We start from the raw sequence: 20,011 nt of genomic DNA, 5'->3' as shown, positions 1-20,011 counted from the left end.
AATAGAAAAGGAGGCAGGATAGAGTAACCAGAAAACTCCCCGGAGCCCTGAGAGCCTCCTCGGCTACTGCCGCCAGAGCTCACGTCCGAGAGTAGTAAAGGGTTAAAGAGTCAGTCAGAACGCCCTGAGGTCGATCCGAAATCTCCGCCCACAGCGGACCGGCTGACAAAACTCCGGGGAATGTTCCCTCACCCAGACGTCTGACCTGGAAAGAAGATTGTTGTCCTCCGCTCAGAGAGAAATGTAGGCGACCACTCATTGCGTCGCAACTTGATTGAAGGAATAGAGTACCTGGTGCCGAGGAAGGAAAAATCCTCTGACGAACCGTGTTGAGAAACGTCTACGAGGAGCATAGATAGGATCTGTGTCGAACCAGAAGCTCCTGGAACCTCCGGATATTCCGAAGCCACCTAATGTACAGAGTGGGATAGTAGCAGTAGATTGTCCCATTAGGGAACCAACGTCCTTGAAAAAGAGTTATTGTGTGATCTTCCTGAACCCTGTGGGAGCGGAAGAGAGACCGAAAGGAAAGGACTGACAGCGAAAATGAGAATCCTGTAATGCGACTCTGAGAAAAGCCCGTCCAACGGAAATCAGTAAACAGGCATCCCTGAAGACAAGGGACACGTAAAACCCCCTTTCTTGTTCAAAACTAGCAATCACAGACTGAAAGGATTGTAAGGCCAGAATAGGCCTGGCCTAGTCAACTGGCTTCGGAACGTGAACAGAAAACAAAGGCCTGAGTACTGTTCCGATTCAAAGGATATCTGAGAAACAGGGATCAACATCCTTTTCGGTTAAAAACATATGGAGTGCCACCTGCAGTATGACTCTCTTGATTCCTGAAAAGGTTGTACAGCAAAATCTAGTCTGTAACCGCCCAATCCTTCTCAGTACTCCCCGTAGGACCACCGACATGTGCCTACCCTGGGACCCTCCAGCTGGTAGGAAGGTTTGACCTGTAGTGAGTGTATAGGATGACCTAAACTCGGACTGGACCGAGGATGTTGAACCGCTGCTTCAGCCTGTCACCCTGGCGACCTAGATATCGTGTGTGGAGTCGAAAGCTTGAAAGGCACTGAAAGATCTAGATGAAAAACCGGTAAAGGTCTGTCCTGAAGCTGGGGCAGCAGTAGGAGAAAGAAAAGTGGACTTACCTCCAATGGTTCAAGAAATCCTGCAGATAGTTCCTTCCCCTGAACCATCTGCCCCGTAGGATTTCATGTTCACCTGTCACTGTTGCAGCCCCAGAGGTCGTCTGGTTAAGACAGCCCAAGCGAAAATGCAGGTTCCGAGTCTGCAGACGTGGAGACCTCCAAAAGAAGATAAAGCAGAATCGTGATTCTGACCTGTACCAAAATATCAGTTTCCTCTGTAACCTAGAGGACAATTGGTCCACAACCTACCTGCTCCGGACAAGGTAGAACCCTGCTGCCGTATATGTGTGGATACCTGAGCAATGTTGCCTCAGGAAAACGGCAGCTTGTTGGACCGGTGATACATCGAGGGTAAACCTTGGAGAGGTTCTGATACCATTTCCCTCCTTCTGCGGGGAAAAGATAGGAAAACAAACATTGTTTTATACCTGAAATTGTCTGCAAGCCGCCTACCGGAGCCTGTCCAGCTCATCCAAAACTGGACCATTTCTTCATCTGCGCCGAACCCTGATGTATCTGACGTGTCCGCCTTCTTTACCTGCAGTATCAGACAAACTGCTGTATAATGCACCTGGATATTCTGAGACACTGGTTGAGATTGCACCGAAAACAGACATCCACTGTATCCTGGGCATATCTCGCCTCCTCCCCGAGGGGCCTTTCCACTGGTAATCTGTGAGGCTAGCAAGGTTCTTTTAGAAACCTGGAGAGGTGAAATGACGTACAAGGTCTCTGGTTAACAGTGACATTACCTGCGTAATCTGAGCTGTTCCAACAGGAGTGTCCTGCAGGTGCGTGGAGGGCTAAGCAGATGGCTCCACCGCATACTTCACACCTAAGAGGGAATTCTTTGACTATCCCAGGTGAGACAAACGAAAGGAGAAAAGGTGGGTTAAATAAACACAGCACTATGTAAGGTCTGCACTATAATGTGTAGAGACCTACACAATTCCATATAAACCTTCTAGTGAACCCGTAGCGCTGCGCTGTTCTACTGACTGAGCTATCTGTGCCCTGTTGGGATTCAAAACCCCTGTCCCCCTGTTGAGATACCCGCTACTAGCGTACTGAGCCGCAACGCTAAAAGTATCTGTTGTGGTACTTGAACCCAGGCCTCTGTGATTGGGTGTTTAGGGGATTAGTGTGCTGAGTCACACTGTTTTATATATATATATATATATATATATATACATACACAGTCCCCAAATTGCCAATAGCATTAGTACCCAGTGACACCAAGGAATAACAAAGGGTAGGCAACACCCCGCCCTGTATGTAGCGTATCGCTAATTAAGGTGCACCAGATGTTTTCGGAGGTTCCGCTGGCTTTTCAAAATGGTGGCCAGCCTGCGAGAGGAGATGGGGGAAAGTGTTATGTGGCAAGGCGGGGCATTTTGTCGTTATAAAACATTGCGGAAGTGGTTTGTTTTACCCCCTATATCTGGCATTGTATGCATATATATCTAAATATATATATATATATATACACATATATACATACACCCGCACACATACAAATATCTATATACACAAACAAACACCCAACAGGGTAGATAAATACTGTGTGAAAAACTGTTATTGCACACTAGATTTAAATCCTTAATGAGCTGATCCCCAGCTCCTGTTATATAGCAGGCTGCCTGATCTACAGCCTTTTGTATGGAATGCCGGGCAGAGGACTCTCATGCATGAAGGAATGGCTGCCAAAGTGAGATATACACAATATCTTATCTCCCTGCACAGAAAGCTAAAATCCCCCTCTGTGACCATGAGCGCTGGGAGCCGCCGCCGGGAGCCCACTGAGCAAGCGGGAATGTCAGCCTCACCTTTTAAATGTGCTGGAGCGACCGGGGAGCGGAGGTACTGGAGCGGCCGGGGAGCGGAGGTACTGGAGCGGCCGGGGAGCGGAAGTGCTGGAGAGGCCTGAGTACGTGCTGTAGCGGCCGGGGACTTGTACACGCTGCTGCAGCTGCCGCGGGACGGAGTGAGCCTACAGCGCGGGAGTTAGCTCCGCCCCCCCCCCGCTCCGGCGCCAATTTCAAAAATGAAACCCGCTGCACATGAAGCGGGAAGCGACTGTATCTCCCCGGCCGCCTGTATGCTGCGGCCGGGGAGCAGAGAGTGCTTACCGCCGAACGGAGCGGGAGTTAGCTCCGCCCCCTCCACTATTGGCGCCCAATTCAAACTTTTTTATGTGTAAAAATAAGCTCTGCATAACCGGCTTGTATACTGCGGCCGGGGAGTGGAGATCGCTGAGCCCGCTTACAGAGCGGGCTGAAGCTCCCATCTAAAACCCCAAATGCGCCCTTTATACGCTCCGGTATAGGGGGCCACATATACAAATATGAAAACAGACAGTGTAACATGATAAATCATGGAAGGAGGGGGGGGAGAGGGGAGAGATTGTACTCACCGCTGTCCTTCCCGATACACTCCGCACTTAGCGGTGTTACACTGCTCGACAGAGCGGCCCCGACACGCGCCGCACGCAGCGGTGTCTCCTGGTGTAGCGGCCCCGACACGCCGCACGCAGCGGTGTCCGGCCCTTTATACTCACCGCTGCCATAATCTTCTGCTGGATGGAGTGGCCGCGACACGCGCCGCACGCAGCGGTGTCCGCCAACTCAGGAGAGCTCAGTGTCTCCCTCAGCCGGGGCCCATCCCGAGCCGCACGCAGCTGCGATGGGACCCCGCCGGCAGCTCCCACGGTGCAGACTGGCAGTGGCAGAGCTGCCAGTCTGTGAGTGTAAGAAAGAAAAATAAAATAATAAAGGAAAAAAAAAAAAATTTCTTCAGCTAAACCCAAGTGAACCAGCTCACATCGGGCACTAACTAAGACTGGCTTGGAGGGGAGATAGTAGGGGAGGAGCTAGCCACAGTGTGAAAATTTTAAAGTGCCAGCTCCCATTTACTGCCTACTATTTCCCCATTGTAACTACGCTCCAGTGGCCCCTAGTGGATGAAGGAGAAACATAATTTATTACATTGTATTATGTAGTAACAGACTTAAATAATGTATCACTTCTGAATAAAAAAAATGGATATACAAGATACAACATAATAAATAAATCACTTTTATACCTTCCAAGTTTTTTCCCCTCACCACTGAAGGCCTTGAATTTCGGCCTTGGTTTCACGTATTCTTGGTCTTGATGGTCTTCCATGTCTATACTGACTTGGCTGTCATGAACCATTCGCTGGAGTTCCATCGGAATTTCCCTAAAAGGTAAAAAGATATATAATAATCATTTCTTTCTGTCCAAACGTAAGGTGGCTAAATGCACATACCACACATTAACCAGTTCATATACAGTAGTATTTATATATTGCTGAACATTATTATAATACTTTCAAGTGTATATTGCTACAATAAGAAACTTAGGGGTAAAGATAGCAGAAATAAAGAACAGGACAGGGACCAAAACCAAAGAGTAATTCTTAATAAGGTCTGATGCAGTGGAACGTTGGCGAAAGGCTGTAGCAGAGGAAAATTCATGAGATAAAAATTGATTAAATAATTGTGTTACTAAACAAACTAATTGATACTGTATCTGCATTATTTTGTTCTTCAAGCACAAGCTGAAAATCAAAGATTTTAAATGAGACTAAATACAGGTATGTGCATTAAATCAGATGAAATAATTATACAACTGCAAAGTAGATTTATTAACTCTGAAGCACTTCTCCAGTGATGAGGAGGGAAGAAAGTGGGCAGCTACTTATTAAAGGTAAACTGTGTCTAAGGGGCATAGTTATAGAGTATGACTGCACATGCACCGCTTCCATCGTTGTCTCCAATTCCAACCAACCCCCCCACCCCCACCCCTCCACACCCCCAACCAGCGACTTTACCTGCAACCGGTAATCGGTGATCTGGAAGGGCAGCGGGTCATCTGATCCGGTGCTCCGCTGTGACCCTCTGTACTGTAAGTGGTAGTGAGATGCCGGCTTCACGGCATCAATTTTCTGCACCAGGGATCACAGCAACAGCACAGCGATAAGATGATCAGCTGCCCTCACCGGATCACTGATTCCTGGGTGCAGGTATTACTTAGACCACAGGATGATCACTGTGTAGATCAGACACACATGGCTGACCACAGGGGCTGGATCAGAGTTCAGCCTTCCTTGCCAGCAGGCAGAGAAGGTGACCGGCGGTCAGCATACCAATGCCGGGACACCGGCAGCAGAATCCCGGAAGGGGGTGGCAAGTGCAGCAAGCTCCTTCCGGGCTCGGTGGCGAACGGGTTCTATTCCTACTCTACGGGTGTCGTGTACACCCACGAGTGGGAATAGCCCCTGTTGGTCGGCATGCTGACCGTCGGGATTGTGAGGAGGCGAGATGTAAAGGGAGGTTATGTGAACGTCGGTCTCCTGACCGCCGGTCACATAACTACATCCCGCAGAGAAGTCTGTGCAGGAGTCAGGGAACTTGGGCGAAGCCCTATTAACGATATATGGAGATAGCATTATTATCACAAGGTTCCCTACGGGTTTTTTTAAATTTTAGTAAATTTGGGTAGATCGCATTTCCATTACAGGTATGGAACCGCCAAGACCACTCAGCACATACAGATGAGGGCAGGAGGGGAGAGAGAGCACTCAAAACATACAGATGAGGGCCGGAGAGGAGGGGGGAGATAGCACTCAGCACATACAGATGAGGGCAGGAGGGGAGAGAGAGCACTCAGCACATACAGATGAGGGCAGGAGGGGAGAGAGAGCACTCAACACATACAGATGAGGGCAGGAGAGGAGGGGGGAGACAGCACTCAGCACATACAGATGAGGGCAGGATGGGAGCGAGAGCACTCAGCACATACAGATGAGGGCAGGATAGGAGCGAGAGCACTCAGCACATACAGATGAGGGCAGGAGGGGGGAGAGAGTACTCAGCACATACAGATGAGGGCAGGATGGGAGCGAGAGCACTCAGCACATACAGATGAGGGCAGGAGGGGGGAGAGAGCACTCAGCACATACAGATGAGGGCAGGATGGGAGCGAGAGCACTCAGCACATACAGATGAGGGCAGGAGGGGGGAGAGAGTACTCAGCACATACAGATGAGGGCAGGATGGGAGCGAGAGCACTCAGCACATACAGATGAGGGCAGGATGGGAGCGAGAGCACTCAGCACATACAGATGAGTGCAGGAGGGGGGAGAGAGCACTCAGCACATACAGATGAGGGCAGGATGGGAGCGAGAGCACTCAGCACATACAGATGAGGGCAGGAGGGGAGAGAGAGCACTCAGCACATACAGATGAGGGCAGGATGGGAGCGAGAGCACTCAGCACATACAGATGAGGGCAGGATGGGAGCGAGAGAGAGCACTCAGCACATACAGATGAGGGCGGGAGAGGAGAAACAGCACTCAGCACATACAGATGAGGGCAGGAGGGGGGATAGAGCACTCAGCACATACAGATGAGGGTAGGAGTGGAGAGAGCATTTTGCAAATACAGATGAGGGCAGGAGAGGGGAGAGAGAGCATTCAGCACATACACATGAGGGTGGGAGAGGGGAGAGAGAGCACTCAACACATACAGATGAGGGCAGGAGGTGAGAGAGAGCACTCAGCACATACAGATGAGGGCAGGAGGGGGGAGACAGCACTCAGCACATACAGATGAGGGCAGGAGGGGAGAGAGAGCACTCAGCACATACAGATGAGGGCAGGAGGGGGGAGAGAGCACTCAGCACATACAGATGAGGGCAGGATGGGAGCGAGAGCACTCAGCACATACAGATGAGGGCAGGAGGGGGGAGAGAGTACTCAGCACATACAGATGAGGGCAGGATGGGAGCGAGAGCACTCAGCACATACAGATGAGGGCAGGATGGGAGCGAGAGCACTCAGCACATACAGATGAGGGCAGGAGGGGGGAGAGAGCACTCAGCACATACAGATGAGGGCAGGATGGGAGCGAGAGCACTCAGCACATACAGATGAGGGCAGGATGGGAGCGAGAGCGCTCAGCACATACAGATGAGGGCAGGAGGGGAGAGAGAGCACTCAGCACATACAGATGAGGGCAGGAGGGGGGAGAGAGCACTCAGTACATACAGATGAGGGCAGGAGGGGGGAGAGAGCACTCAGCACATACAGATGAGGGCAGGAGGGGGGAGAGAGCACTCAGCACATACACATGAGGGCGGGAGAGGGGAGAGAGAGCACTCAACACATACAGATGAGGGCAGGAGGGGAGAGAGAGCACTCAGCACATACAGATGAGGGCAGGAGGGGGGAGACAGCACTCAGCAAATACAGATGAGGGCAGGAGGGGAGAGAGAGCACTCAAAACATACAGATGAGGGCCGGAGAGGAGGGGGGAGATAGCACTCAGAACATACAGATGAGGGCAGGAGGGGAGAGAGAGCACTCAGCACATACAGATGAGGGCAGGAGGGGAGAGAGAGCACTCAACACATACAGATGAGGGCAGGAGAGGAGGGGGGAGACAGCACTCAGCACATACAGATGAGGGCAGGAGGGGGGAGAGAGTACTCAGCACATACAGATGAGGGCAGGATGGGAGCGAGAGCACTCAGCACATACAGATGAGGGCAGGAGGGGGGAGAGAGCACTCAGCACATACAGATGAGGGCAGGAGGGGGGAGAGAGTACTAAGCACATACAGATGAGGGCAGGATGGGAGCGAGAGCACTCAGCACATACAGATGAGGGCAGGAGGGGAGAGAGAGCACTCAGCACATACAGATGAGGGCAGGATGGGAGCGAGAGCACTCAGCACATACAGATGAGGGCAGGAGGGGGGAGAGAGCACTCAGTACATACAGATAAGGGCAGGATGGGAGCGAGAGAGAGCACTAAGCACATACAGATGAGGGCGGGAGAGGAGAAACAGCACTCAGCACATACAGATGAGGGCAGGAGGGGGGAGAGAGCACTCAGCACATACAGATGAGGGCAGGAGTGGAGAGAGCATTTTGCAAATACAGATGAGGGCAGGAGAGGGGAGAGAGAGCATTCAGCACATACACATGAGGGTGGGAGAGGGGAGAGAGAGCACTCAACACATACAGATGAGGGCAGGAGGGGAGAGAGAGCACTCAGCACATACAGATGAGGGCAGGAGGGGGGAGACAGCACTCAGCACATACAGATGAGGGCAGGAGGGGAGAGAGAGCACTCAGCACATACAGATGAGGGCAGGAGGGGGGAGAGAGCACTCAGCACATACAGATGAGGGCAGGAGGGGGGAGAGAGCACTCAGCACATACACATGAGGGCAGGAGGGGAGAGAGAGCACTCAGCACATACACATGAGGGCGGGAGAGGGGAGAGAGAGCACTCAACACATACAGATGAGGGCAGGAGGGGAGAGAGAGCACTCAGCACATACAGATGAGGGCAGGAGGGGGGAGACAGCACTCAGCAAATACAGATGAGGGCGGGAGAGGGGAGAGAGAGGACTCAGCAAATACAGATGAGGGCAGGTGGGGAGAGAGAGAGAGCACTCAGCACATACAGATGAGGGCAGGAGGGGAGAGAGAGCATTCAGCAAATACAGATGAGGGCGGGAGAGGGGAGAGAGAGGACTCAGCACATACAGATGAGGGCAGGAGAGGGGAGAGAGAGCACTCAGCAAATACAGATGAGGGAGGGAGAGGAGAGACAGCACTCAGCATATACAGATGAGGGCAGGAGGGGAGAGAGAGAGAGCACTCAGCACATACAGATGAGGGAGGGAGAGGAGAGACAGCACTCAGCATATACAGATGAGGGCAGGAGGGGTGGGTGGGCAGCACTCAGCACATACAGATGAGGGCAGGAGGGGGGGGGGGGGGGGGACAGCGGTGCAAGTATGCGGGTACGGGTGGGTACGGCGTACCCTTAAGAATTTCGCCGTGGGTACGCCATACCCACACCGACGGGCCGCCGCTTGCTACCGCTGATGTGAGGGGAGGAGAGCGCAGCACATACAGATGAGGGCAGGAGGGGGGAGAGAGCACTCAGCACATACAGATGAGGGCGGGAGAGTAGAGAGCACTCAGCACATACAGATGAGAGTGGGAGGGTAGAGAGCACTCAGCACAACAAATGCTGGTTTCCAGTCTTCAGGCCCAACACTCACATTAAGGGCCAGATTTTGAGTCACATGCAAAAGCGCACATGGCAGCGTCTATTTTCTACTTTACGCAAATTCCGCTATGAAAACCTTCCTTTATGCATATCCGTTTTGGCCAAAGTACAAGGACTGAGAGGCCCACTTTTCGCGCATGTGGCAGGTGCAGTTTTTATGTCATGGCCTCCTATGCTTGCGGTTGTGCGCCTGGGAGCGCAATCACTTACACTGACGCTTCCACGACACTCCAATAACACGCCCACTGAACGGACCATATTTGAGTGCCACCATCCACATTTCTGATACCACAATGGCACCTTTGTGCATATACCCTGTGTAACCTATGCACCGTAGTGGTATTCAGAACTTTTTGTGCATGCATAGGTACAAATACTTGCTCAACTATGTGAACATCGGCATTGCGTGCAATTCAGAATCAGGCCCTACGTTCGTTTTATCAAAGTCCAATGTTATGTTCATAATTCATAGTTAGTTGGTACCTGCCATAAATCGGTTGAGAACCCCTGGATTAAACATCATAGTCCAGTCTCAGTCTCCACAACGCCTCCCAGCCTGTGCAGATTTTGTTTCTCCATAAATGGTGGCAACTTTTTATGCAAACACATACGCTTCGGGGTAACTCTAGCCACACGAGCACAAATCAAGGTGCATGGTGGGATCAAAGTTAATTTCACCACGTGTGCATCCGAATTTACCTCCAATCTTAGTAAGTGAAGCTATCTGCACATTTATGGGTAGATCTGCATAACAATTATATATAAGACACATACACAGATTTCCCCTTTGTGGTTATCTCTAACAAATCCTCATAGGAAAAGTTTTGAAGGTCAAGTCTTCTATTCTGATAAACTTCAATTGATGCAAAAATAGGATTTTAATAACCTACCGGTAAATTCTTTTCTCATAGTCCGTAGAGGATGCTGGGGTCCAATTCAGTACCATGGGTATAGACTGTTCAGCAGGAGCCATGGGCACTTTAAGACTTTTCAAGGGTGTGAACTGGCTCCTCCCTCTATGCCCCTCCTCCAGACCTCAGTTATAGGAACTGTGCCCAGGGAGACGGACATTTCGAGGAAAGGATTTACTTTTATACTAATGGTGAGATTCATACCAGCTCACACCTCAACCATGCCGCACAACATGGCATTCAACAAGACACATGCCAACAGGCATGAACCATTTACAGCAACATGCTGAAAACAAATGAAACACAACTTGTGTAACTATAAAGAACAAACTGCAGGTAAAGTACGCACTGGGCCGGGTGCCCAGCATCCTCTACGGACTAGGAGAAAAGGATTTACCGGTAGGTATTAAAATCCTATTTTCTCATACGTCCTAGAGTATGCTGGGGTCCACTTCAGTACCATGGGGTTATACCAAAGCTCCAGTACGGGCGGGAGAGTGCGGATGACCCTGCAGCACCGACTGACCAAACTTGAGGTCCTCATCGGCCAAAGTGTCAAACTTATAAAATTTAGCAAATGTGTTTGACCCTGACCAAGTAGCTGCTCGGCAAAGTTGTAAAGCCGAGACGCCCCGGGCAGCCACCCAGGATGAGCCCACTTTCCTAGTAGAATGGGCCTTCACCGACTTCGGTACCGGCAAGCCTGCCGTAGAATGAGCGTGCTGAATTGTCCCTCTGATCCAGCGCGCAATAGTCTGCTTAGAAGCAGAACACCCAATCTTGTTGGGAGCATACAGGACAAACAGAGCCTCTGTTTTCCATAATCGAGCTGTTCTTGTGACATAAATCTTCAAAGCTCTAACCACATCTAGAGACTTTGACTGAGAGTGAAAGTGTCAGTAGCTACTGGCACCACAATAGGTTGGTTTATGTGGAAGGACGAAACCACCTTTGGAAGAAATTGTTGACAAGATCTTAACTATGCCCTATCTTCATGGAAGATCAGGTAAGGGCTCTTGTGAGACAAGGCCCCCAACTCAGACACCCGCCTTGCGGATGCCAAGGCCAAAAGCATCATCACTTTCCAAGTGAGAAACTTGAATTCTATCTCCTGCAGAGGTTCAAACCAATCTGACTGAAGGAACTGCAACACCACATTAATGTCCCATGGTGCCACTGGAGGCACAAATGGAGGCTGGATGTGCAGAACCCCTTTCACGAACGTCTGAACTTCTGGAAAGGAGGCCAATTGTTTTTGAAAGAAAACTGATAAGGCCGAAATCTGGACCTTGATTGACCCCAATCTAAGGCCCGCATCCACACCAGCCTGCAGAAAATGGAGAAAACGTCCCAACTCAAACTCTCCTCCGTAGGAGCCTTCTTGGATTCACACCAAGACACATATTTTCTCCAAATACGGTGGTAATGTTACTCCTTTCCTGGCCTGAATAAGAGTGGGGATGACTTCCTTGGGAATACCCTTTCGGGCTAGGATCCGACGCTCAACAGCCATGCTGTCAAACGTAGCCGCGGTAAATCTTGATACACACACGGCCCCTGCTGTAGTAGGTCCTCTCGAGGAGGAAGAAACCGGGGATCTTCTATGAGCAACTCCTGAAGATCTAGATACCAAGCCCTCCTTGGCCAGTGTGGGGCAATGAAGATTGCTCAAACTCTTGTTCTTATTATTTTGAGAACTTTTGGAATCAGTGGAAGTGGAGGGAAAACATATACCGACCGAAACACCCACTGGGTCACCAGTGCATCCACTGCTATTGCTTGAGGGTCTCTCGACCTGGAACAATATCTCTGAAGCTTCTTGTTTAGACGAGATGCCATCATGTCTACTTGAGGAACTCCCCAAAGACTTGTCACCTCTGCGAAGACTTCTTGGTGGAGGCCCCACTCTCCTGGATGGAGATCGTGTCTGCTGAGGAAGTCTGCTTCCCAGTTGTCCACTCCCAGAATGAAAATTGCTGACAGAGCTCTAACATGTCTTTCTGCCCAGAGGAGAATCCTTGTCACCTCTGCCATTGCCGCTCTGCTTTTCATTCTGCCTTGCCTGTTTATGTACGCGACTGCTGTTACACTGTCCAACTGGATCTGCACGGGATGATCTTGAAGATGTACTGCTTGTAGAAGGCCGTTGTAAATGGCTCTCAATTCCAGAACGTTTATGTGAAGGCAGGCTTCCTGACTTGACCATTTTCCTTGGAAGCTTTCCCCCTGTGTGACAGCTCCCCAGCCTCGGAGACTTGCATCCGTGGTTATTAGGACCCAGTCGTGAATCCCAAACCTGCGTCCCTCTAGTAGGTGAGAACTGTGTAGCCGCCACAGGAGCGAAATCCTGGCTTTGGGGGACAGGATTATTTTCCGGTGCATGTGTAGGTGGGATCCGGACCACTTGTCCAACAGGTCCCACTGGAATACTCTGGTATGAAATCGGCCAAACTGTATGGCCTCGTAGGCCGCTACCATTTTCCCCAACAACCGAATGCATTGATGGATTGACACGCTTGTTGGTTTCAATATTTGTTTGACAATTTTCTGGATTTCCAGAGCCTTTTCCACTGGAAGAAATACTCTCCCGTACTTCTGTGTCCAGAATCATCCCTAAAAAGGACAATCTTGTCGTCGGTTCCAACTGCGACTTTGGAAAATTCATGATCCAACCGTGTTTTTGGAGTATTGACAGGGAGAGTGCGATGTTCTGCACTAACTGTTCCCTGGGTCTCGCTTTTATCAGGAGATCGTCCAGATAAGGAATTATATTGACTCCTGATCGTCCAGATAAGGAATTATATTGACTCCTTTTTAACGAAGGAGGACCATCATCTCCGCCATCACCTTGGTGAATACCCTCGGTGCCGTGGAGAGTCCGAACGGCAACGTCTGGAACTGGTAATAGCAATCCTGTACTGCAAATCTCAGATAAGCTTGGTGAGGAGGATAAATGGGAACATGCAGATAAGCATCCTTTATGTCTACTGACACCATGAAGTCCCCCCCTCCTCCAGACTGGAAATCACTACCCTCAGGGATTCCATCTTGAACTTGAACCTTTTCAGGTAGAGATTCAGATTTTTCAGGTTTAAAATTGGTCTGACCGAGCCGTCCGGCTTCGGAACTACAAAGAGGCTTGAATAAAAACCTTCTCCTTGCTGTGCCAAGAGTACCAGGACAATGACCTGATCCTGACATAATTTTTTAATTGCCGTTGTTACTCCCTCTCTTCCCGGAAAAGAAACTGGCAAGGTCGATTTGAAAAACCGGCATGCAGGGACGTCTTGAAACTCTAGTTTGTACCCATGGGACACAATTTGTAAGACCCATTGGTCCAGGCCAGATTGAATCCAGATTTGGCTGAAGTTTCAGATGTGCTCCCACCCGAGCGGACTCCCGCAAGGGAGCCCCAGCGTTAAGTTGCAGATTTGGCAGAAGCAGGGGTGGACTTCTGCTCCTGCGATCTGGGAGACGCTGCAGATTTATTTCCTTTTCCCCTTCCCCTACCTGCAAAAAAGGGGGAACCTTTGGCCTTTTTGTATTTGTTGGGCCGAAAGGACAGCAAGTGAGAGTGATGTGTCTTTTTCGCCGGTGTGGGAGCATAAGGCAAGAATGTCGACTTACCTGCGGTAGCCGCCGAGGCTAACGCATCCAGCCCATCACCAAACAATGCCTCACCTTTATACGGGAGAGCCTCCATATTTCTTTTGGAATCTGCATCAGCATTCCACTGGCGAATCCACAACGCTCTCCGAGCCGATACTGCCATGGTAGCGGTTCTTGATCCCAAGAGACAAATATATTTCATGGTTTCTAGTACGTACGCAGCAGCGTCTTTGATATGACCTAACGTTAGGAGTATCTCGTCTCCATCTATTGTGTCAATGTCTAATGACAAGTTTTCTGACCACTTTTCAATGGCACTACTCACCCATGCACAGATAATGGTAGGCCTGAGTAGTGTCCCATTGGCCACATCAATAGATCCCCTCACTCACTTGCGGTCTGTCAGCTCCTTAAGTGAAGCCATTCCAGGCGCAGGGAGAAACACTTTTTCTCTTTTATGACAGGGCCCTGTCTAAAATGCGGGGTGACTCCCACCTTTTGAGAATCTGAAATTTCTTTTCAGGTTAAATCAGACTCCCTCCAAGAGACTGTTCAACTCCTGAGGTGGAGGGAAAATTACATTACTTCTTTACTGAAGTAAACCCTCTCCTTGTGGTAAAAGAGGGGGCTTCGTAACTTCTAACACCTCCTTCATAGCTAAAACATGTTTTGAATGCTTTTTGATAACTTAGGACCTATTCCCCTGGAATCACTAGTGTCGACACAGGAATCAGAGTCTGTGTCGGTATCAGTTTGTACTACTTGTGCAAATTTGTATGTGACCCAGAGGGGTCCCTGTGGATGAAAGGCAGAACTATTAGAAATCACATCTTCAACAGATTATATTCAGTTTTCTGTATGAGTTTCAGTCCAAGCTCTTACTGATATGATTCACACTATCATGTAACCTTTCACCCAGTCAGGCTCTTGGTGTCATATTACACCTCTGTGTCTCTAACATGTCTCCCACAGAGGAAGAACTCCCTGCCACAGACATGTCACACACGTGCACAACCACACCACAGACACTCCGGGCTTATAGGGGACAGACCCACAGTAAAATCTGTCAGAGGGACACAGATAGGATTTGCCAGTTCACAACCCAGCACCAGTAACACAATGTCTGTGAACACAAAATGCCCACTGACATGCAGCCTTTTTATAATGCTAATCACACAATTATACAGCACCAAATTCACTGTGCCCCTCCCCGTTTTGCACCCTGATACTTGTTCAGAAGTGGAGGAGGACCAGCGTTGTCTCTGCAGCCTGAGGAGAGAGAAAATGGCGCTGAGCAGTGTGCTGGCTGACTTAGGAGGAAGCTCCACTCTTCAATGGCGTGTTTCTCCTCAGCTTTTATGAGGTAATTTTTTATACTGGCGGGGGTAGGACTGTGCCTCAGCAACTTATGCCCCTTATTTATGCCAGTTTCCATAGGTTTCATGCTGCCCAGGGCGCCGCCCCCCCCTCCTCCCCATCCTGCACCCTGCAGTGTATGTGTGGGCAACATGGCGCGTTGCGCTCCCGCCAGCCGCGCGGTACCTTTAGCCGTCACTTTCTTGATTGAAGATCTGTCTTCTAACACTCACCTGTCTTCTGACTTCTGGCTCTGTTAGGGGGGTGACGGCATGCTGTGGGAGTGAGCATCTAGGCACGGCTAGCGTTCAGTACCCTTCAGGAGCTAATGGTGTCCTGTCAGCCAGAAGCAGAGCCATGAAACTCCTTAGGAAGTTGGTTCCTACTTCTGCCTCCTCAGTCCCAGGAAACAGGGAGACTGTTGCCAGCAGTTCTCCCTGAAAATAAAAACCTAACATAAGTCTTTTCAGAGAAACTCAGTAGAGCTCCTCTGGAGTGCATCCAGTCTGCCTGGGCACATTTCTAAAACTGAGGTCTGGAGGAGGGGCATAGAGGGAGGAGCCAGTTCACACCCTTGAAAAGTCTTAAAGTGCCCATGGCTCCTGCGGAACTATCTATACCCATGGTACTGAAGTGGACCCCAGCATCCTGTAGGACGTATGAGAAAGTAGCATAAAATGACACTATAGTACATATTGTACATTTGACATCTCTGTATAAAATAAAACATGTTACCCTCTCTTAATGGATTCCAGAAACTGAGCATTAAATGGATCTGTGTAAGATCGAAGCTCTCCGTCATCCAAACTGAATCCATTGCTCCAGAGCTTCAGCAATATCTGCACCTGCCAAACAGAGAGCTGAATAAATGTATCAATAATATTAAAGGCAACTGTGATCACGTAATTGCTCGGTAACAGTGTTGGTGTACAGTATGGTATAGCAGCAGAGAATTGTCTTTATTTGCTTTTGTAGGTTTTTGGACTTTCGCTGTTAGCATCTCTAGATTAGTGGCAAAGTTCATGGAGAATTAGTAACATTAGCATCAAAGTAAATAGGGAGTCACCAATTTGGCAGCTCAGCGATAGACGAATGCCCTTGAAATGGTCAGTCAGCCTTGACATAACAATCAGTGACGCAGCTGAGCGATAAGAGCTGTGTGTAATATTCTCAAGGTAAAACTCATGACGAAACTGGCTCTGCAGATCTATGCTGACAAACTGATGTAATTACAGCCAAATAACTTTTTTTTTTTAACGTTAATATTGTAACAAAAATAAAATGATAGTTAGATAAAACATTAAGGGGCTCATGCTCTGCTGGGTGTCCATACACAGATCTAATACTCGCACCTGCTTACGCTTAGAGAAGCGGAACGGGGAAGCAAATGTAGGCCGAGTATGGTGTGTCTGTATAGATGCAAACCGAGGCAGACCACACAGTGACACATACAGATGTATGTTTATATTTTCGTCTATATACAAACATTTGTGATGTTTACTTCTATATTCTTTACACTTTTTCAATAACTATAGCCATGAATAATATGTGATTAACAGGACAAACATACAGTCCAATAATTGAGTATCACTAATACCCTTGGCTGACATTTGCACTAATTTTTATGGAGTTGCACTTGTTCTTTTGAGTACAGCAACTGTATCTGTACAATTTTATCGTTATTTAGCATTATTTGCTTTTTCATTATTGTACTGATTTGTCTTGTTTGTCTTATGTGACCCAGACATGACACATGCTACCTTTTAATGCATATCAATAAAAATAAGATTTTACTTACCGGTAAATCTATTTCTCGTAGTCCGTAGTAAAGGGAGTGCTGCATATTCAGCCCCCGTTTGTGCCACCAGTGGCACCTTGGGATCTTAACGTGGTGTTGAGTTTCCTGAAATCTCACTGGTTTGAGCCACTTAAGACCGTGGAGTTAAAATATCTCACGTGGAAAGTGGTCATGCTATTGGCCTTAGCTTCGGCTAGGCGTGTGTCAGATTTGGCGGCTTTGTCATGTAAAAGCCCCTATCTGGTTTTCCATATGGACAGGGCAGAATTACGGACTCGTCCGCAATTTCTGCCGAAGGTGGTGTCATCTTTTCATTTGAACCAACCTATTGTGGTGCCCGCGGCTACTCGTGACTTGGAGGATTCCAAGTTACTAGATGTAGTCAGGGCTTTGAAGATTTATGTAGCCAGAACGGCTGGAGTCAGGAAAACTGACTCGCTGTTTATCCTGTATGTATCCAACAAGCTGGGTGCTCCTGCTTCAAAGCAAACTATTGCTCGCTGGATCTGTAACACGATTCAGCAGGCTCATTCTGCGGCTGGATTGCCGCATCCAAAATCAGTAAAAGCCCATTCCACAAGGAAGGTGGGCTCTTCTTGGGCGGCTGCCCGAGGGGTCTCGGCGTTACAGCTTTGCCGAGCAGCTACCCTGGCTAAGGAGGACCTTGTGTTTGCTCATTCGGTGCTGCAGAGTCATCCGCACTCTCCCGCCCGTTTGGGAGCTTTGGTATAATCCCCATGGTCCTTACGGAGTCCCCAGCATCCACTAGGACGTTAGAGAAAATAAGATTTTACTTACCGGTAAATCTATTTCTCGTAGTCCGTAGTGGATGCTGGGCGCCCGTCCCAAGTGCGGACTTCTTCTGCAATACTTGTATATAGTTATTGCTTAAATAAGGGTTATGTTATGGTTATTATGTATCAGGTTTGTCTGATGTTCTGTTGTTGTTCATACTGTTAACTGGGTAAGTTTATCACGAGTTATACGGTGTGATTGGTGTGGCTTGTATGAGTCTTAACCTGGTTTCCAAAATCCTTTCCTTGTACTGTCAGCTCTTCCGGGCACAGTTTCCTTAACTGACGTCTGGAGGAGGGACATAGAGGGAGGAGCCAGTGCACACCAGTATTCCTAATTCTTTCTTAAAGTGCCCTGTCTCCTGCAGAGCCCGTCTATTCCCCATGGTCCTTACGGAGTCCCCAGCATCCACTAGGACGTTAGAGAAATGTAATTATAACTTCTTCTCTGTCTCTTGTTATCTACGTAATAACCTGACTTTTGGGAGCATCACCAACAGAGTTATTACCACATACAGAAAGATTTAACTTTAAACTGGTCACTGTGTTGGTAATACACATCACATAACATATCATTCAATCAATCACCTTGTGATCATATCTGTGCAGTATCAACACCATTTTCTATAAAAACGCATGTCATGTCAAATGTTATTCAGTTACTAATAGGGATACCATCAATGTAAGGGGGGATTCATCATGATAAAGGACATATTCAGATCCACAGGCTATAAAGACTTGCTCCATGAGAGGAGATCAATGAGGGGCAGCTACAACAATACCTGTACTGATAGACTAGACTTACAGAGGAACGTTAAAGTGAAGTTTTCCTGGGGATGAAATACACAAGGGACAAGTCACAGCAGTTCTATTATGCTGACAGTCATATGTTATTATAAGTATGAGGACAATCCATGTTTAGGTCGTAAGACCGCTAAGTACCTGTTCATCTATTTTAATTCGATTGGTTGCAAGTTATTAAGATCATTTCAGCAATAATATTCATATAGCCGCTTATATATGAGAAAAAAGCACTATATGTATATAGGGGATGAGTATGATTTACCTTCAATCAAAATCCCGACAACAATTGACAGATTGTCAAAATACCGGCATTTTAAATGTCGACAGATCGAAGAGTCGACACGCGTTTAAAAAAAAACAAAAAACATTTTGTGTGTATGTCGATATGGGACGACATGGACACCATATAAGTGTACCGTGTCCCCTTGTAAGGCTTCGGGCACGGTGCCTCGCTGCGCTCGGCGCACTATTATATTACCCTTCCATGTCCACTGGGATGGCAAAGTATGAACAAGTCGGGTTCAATGAAAAAATTATGACAAACTCATGCCAATTTTGTGACCTGTCGGCATTTTGACCGTGTTGACATTTTTAATGTTGGTATTTTGGCCATGTCGGTATTTTGATTGTAGGTAAATTGACCGAATCCCGTATATAGAGATGTCTGTTACAAGATCTGCAGCAATAGCAGTCTAGCTATAAAGAGAGTGACATGCCTGGTCTCATTAAAAAAGCTAACAACAAGTTTTCCGTATATTTATTAAAAGATTTTATAGTTTTAAGTTAAGGATACAGGATTACAGTATCAGCTATTACTTTTACTGGAACAGTTTGATCAATGTGCACACAGGCCGCTGGGTCCAGGGGGGGCCCACACTGCACCTATTTTAATACTTACCTTACCGGAGTCCAGCGTCGGGCGCTGCAGTCGCAGCGGAAATGAACGTCAAAATGGGCATTGCGCATGCACAGTATCCAAATTGGTCTCCAGATCATGGCGGGCGCCATGTTTCCGGAGACCTGCGCATGCGCAGTAGACTCTGGCACAATGTCGGAGTCTACAGTACCGTACAGAGGAGGGGGCCCACCCGGAGCTGCACATGGGCCCCCTCCTCTGTTATAACGCCCCTGACTATAGCACAAGTGCTGCGGATGTGCTAAAATATGTAAAATCTGCAGGAGGCAGCTTGAGTAAAAAGACACCCACTGCCAGCTTCTGTGGTCCATGGCTGCATCTGAGGACGCAGCATCGGATCATCAGTGTGACCACTGGATATCTGAGTAACCATCAGCTTATTCAGGATGTCTGTGAAAATCACACAACAGGAGCCACTGAAGCTGCATCTGAGGATGTACCTTTTGGCACGCCCAGAAAACATTACCGACATGCCCCCGTTTGCTAGAACGCTGCTTGTCACCACCCCCCAAATGCCATCAGCATGGCAATAATATAGGAGACCAGGGCTTGTGGGT

The 20,011-nt window shown here is 48.6% G+C and overlaps 1 protein-coding gene across 5 annotated transcripts in view; it reads right to left on the bottom strand.

Annotated features, from left to right (window-relative positions):
• UBXN2B (UBX domain protein 2B) overlaps positions 1–20,011 on the bottom strand; it is a 94,434-nt gene that overhangs the window by 13,020 nt on the left and 61,403 nt on the right. For 4 of the 5 annotated variants that reach the window (XM_063923757.1, XM_063923759.1, XM_063923760.1 and 1 more), the window contains 2 exons: positions 15,878–15,987; positions 4,239–4,376 (listed from right to left, as the gene is read on the bottom strand). In XM_063923757.1, coding sequence (XP_063779827.1) covers positions 4,239–4,376; positions 15,878–15,987 — 248 coding nt within the window. The remainder of the gene's footprint in view (positions 1–4,238; positions 4,377–15,877; positions 15,988–20,011) is intronic. The other variant, XM_063923758.1, reaches the window with a different exon arrangement.

Source organism: Pseudophryne corroboree, chromosome 5 (assembly GCF_028390025.1).
Source record: "Pseudophryne corroboree isolate aPseCor3 chromosome 5, aPseCor3.hap2, whole genome shotgun sequence".
In the NCBI taxonomy this organism is placed as follows: Eukaryota; Metazoa; Chordata; class Amphibia; order Anura; family Myobatrachidae; genus Pseudophryne; species Pseudophryne corroboree.
Note: the sequence above shows the minus strand (reverse complement) of the source record. Positions and strands in the feature narration are given on the sequence as shown.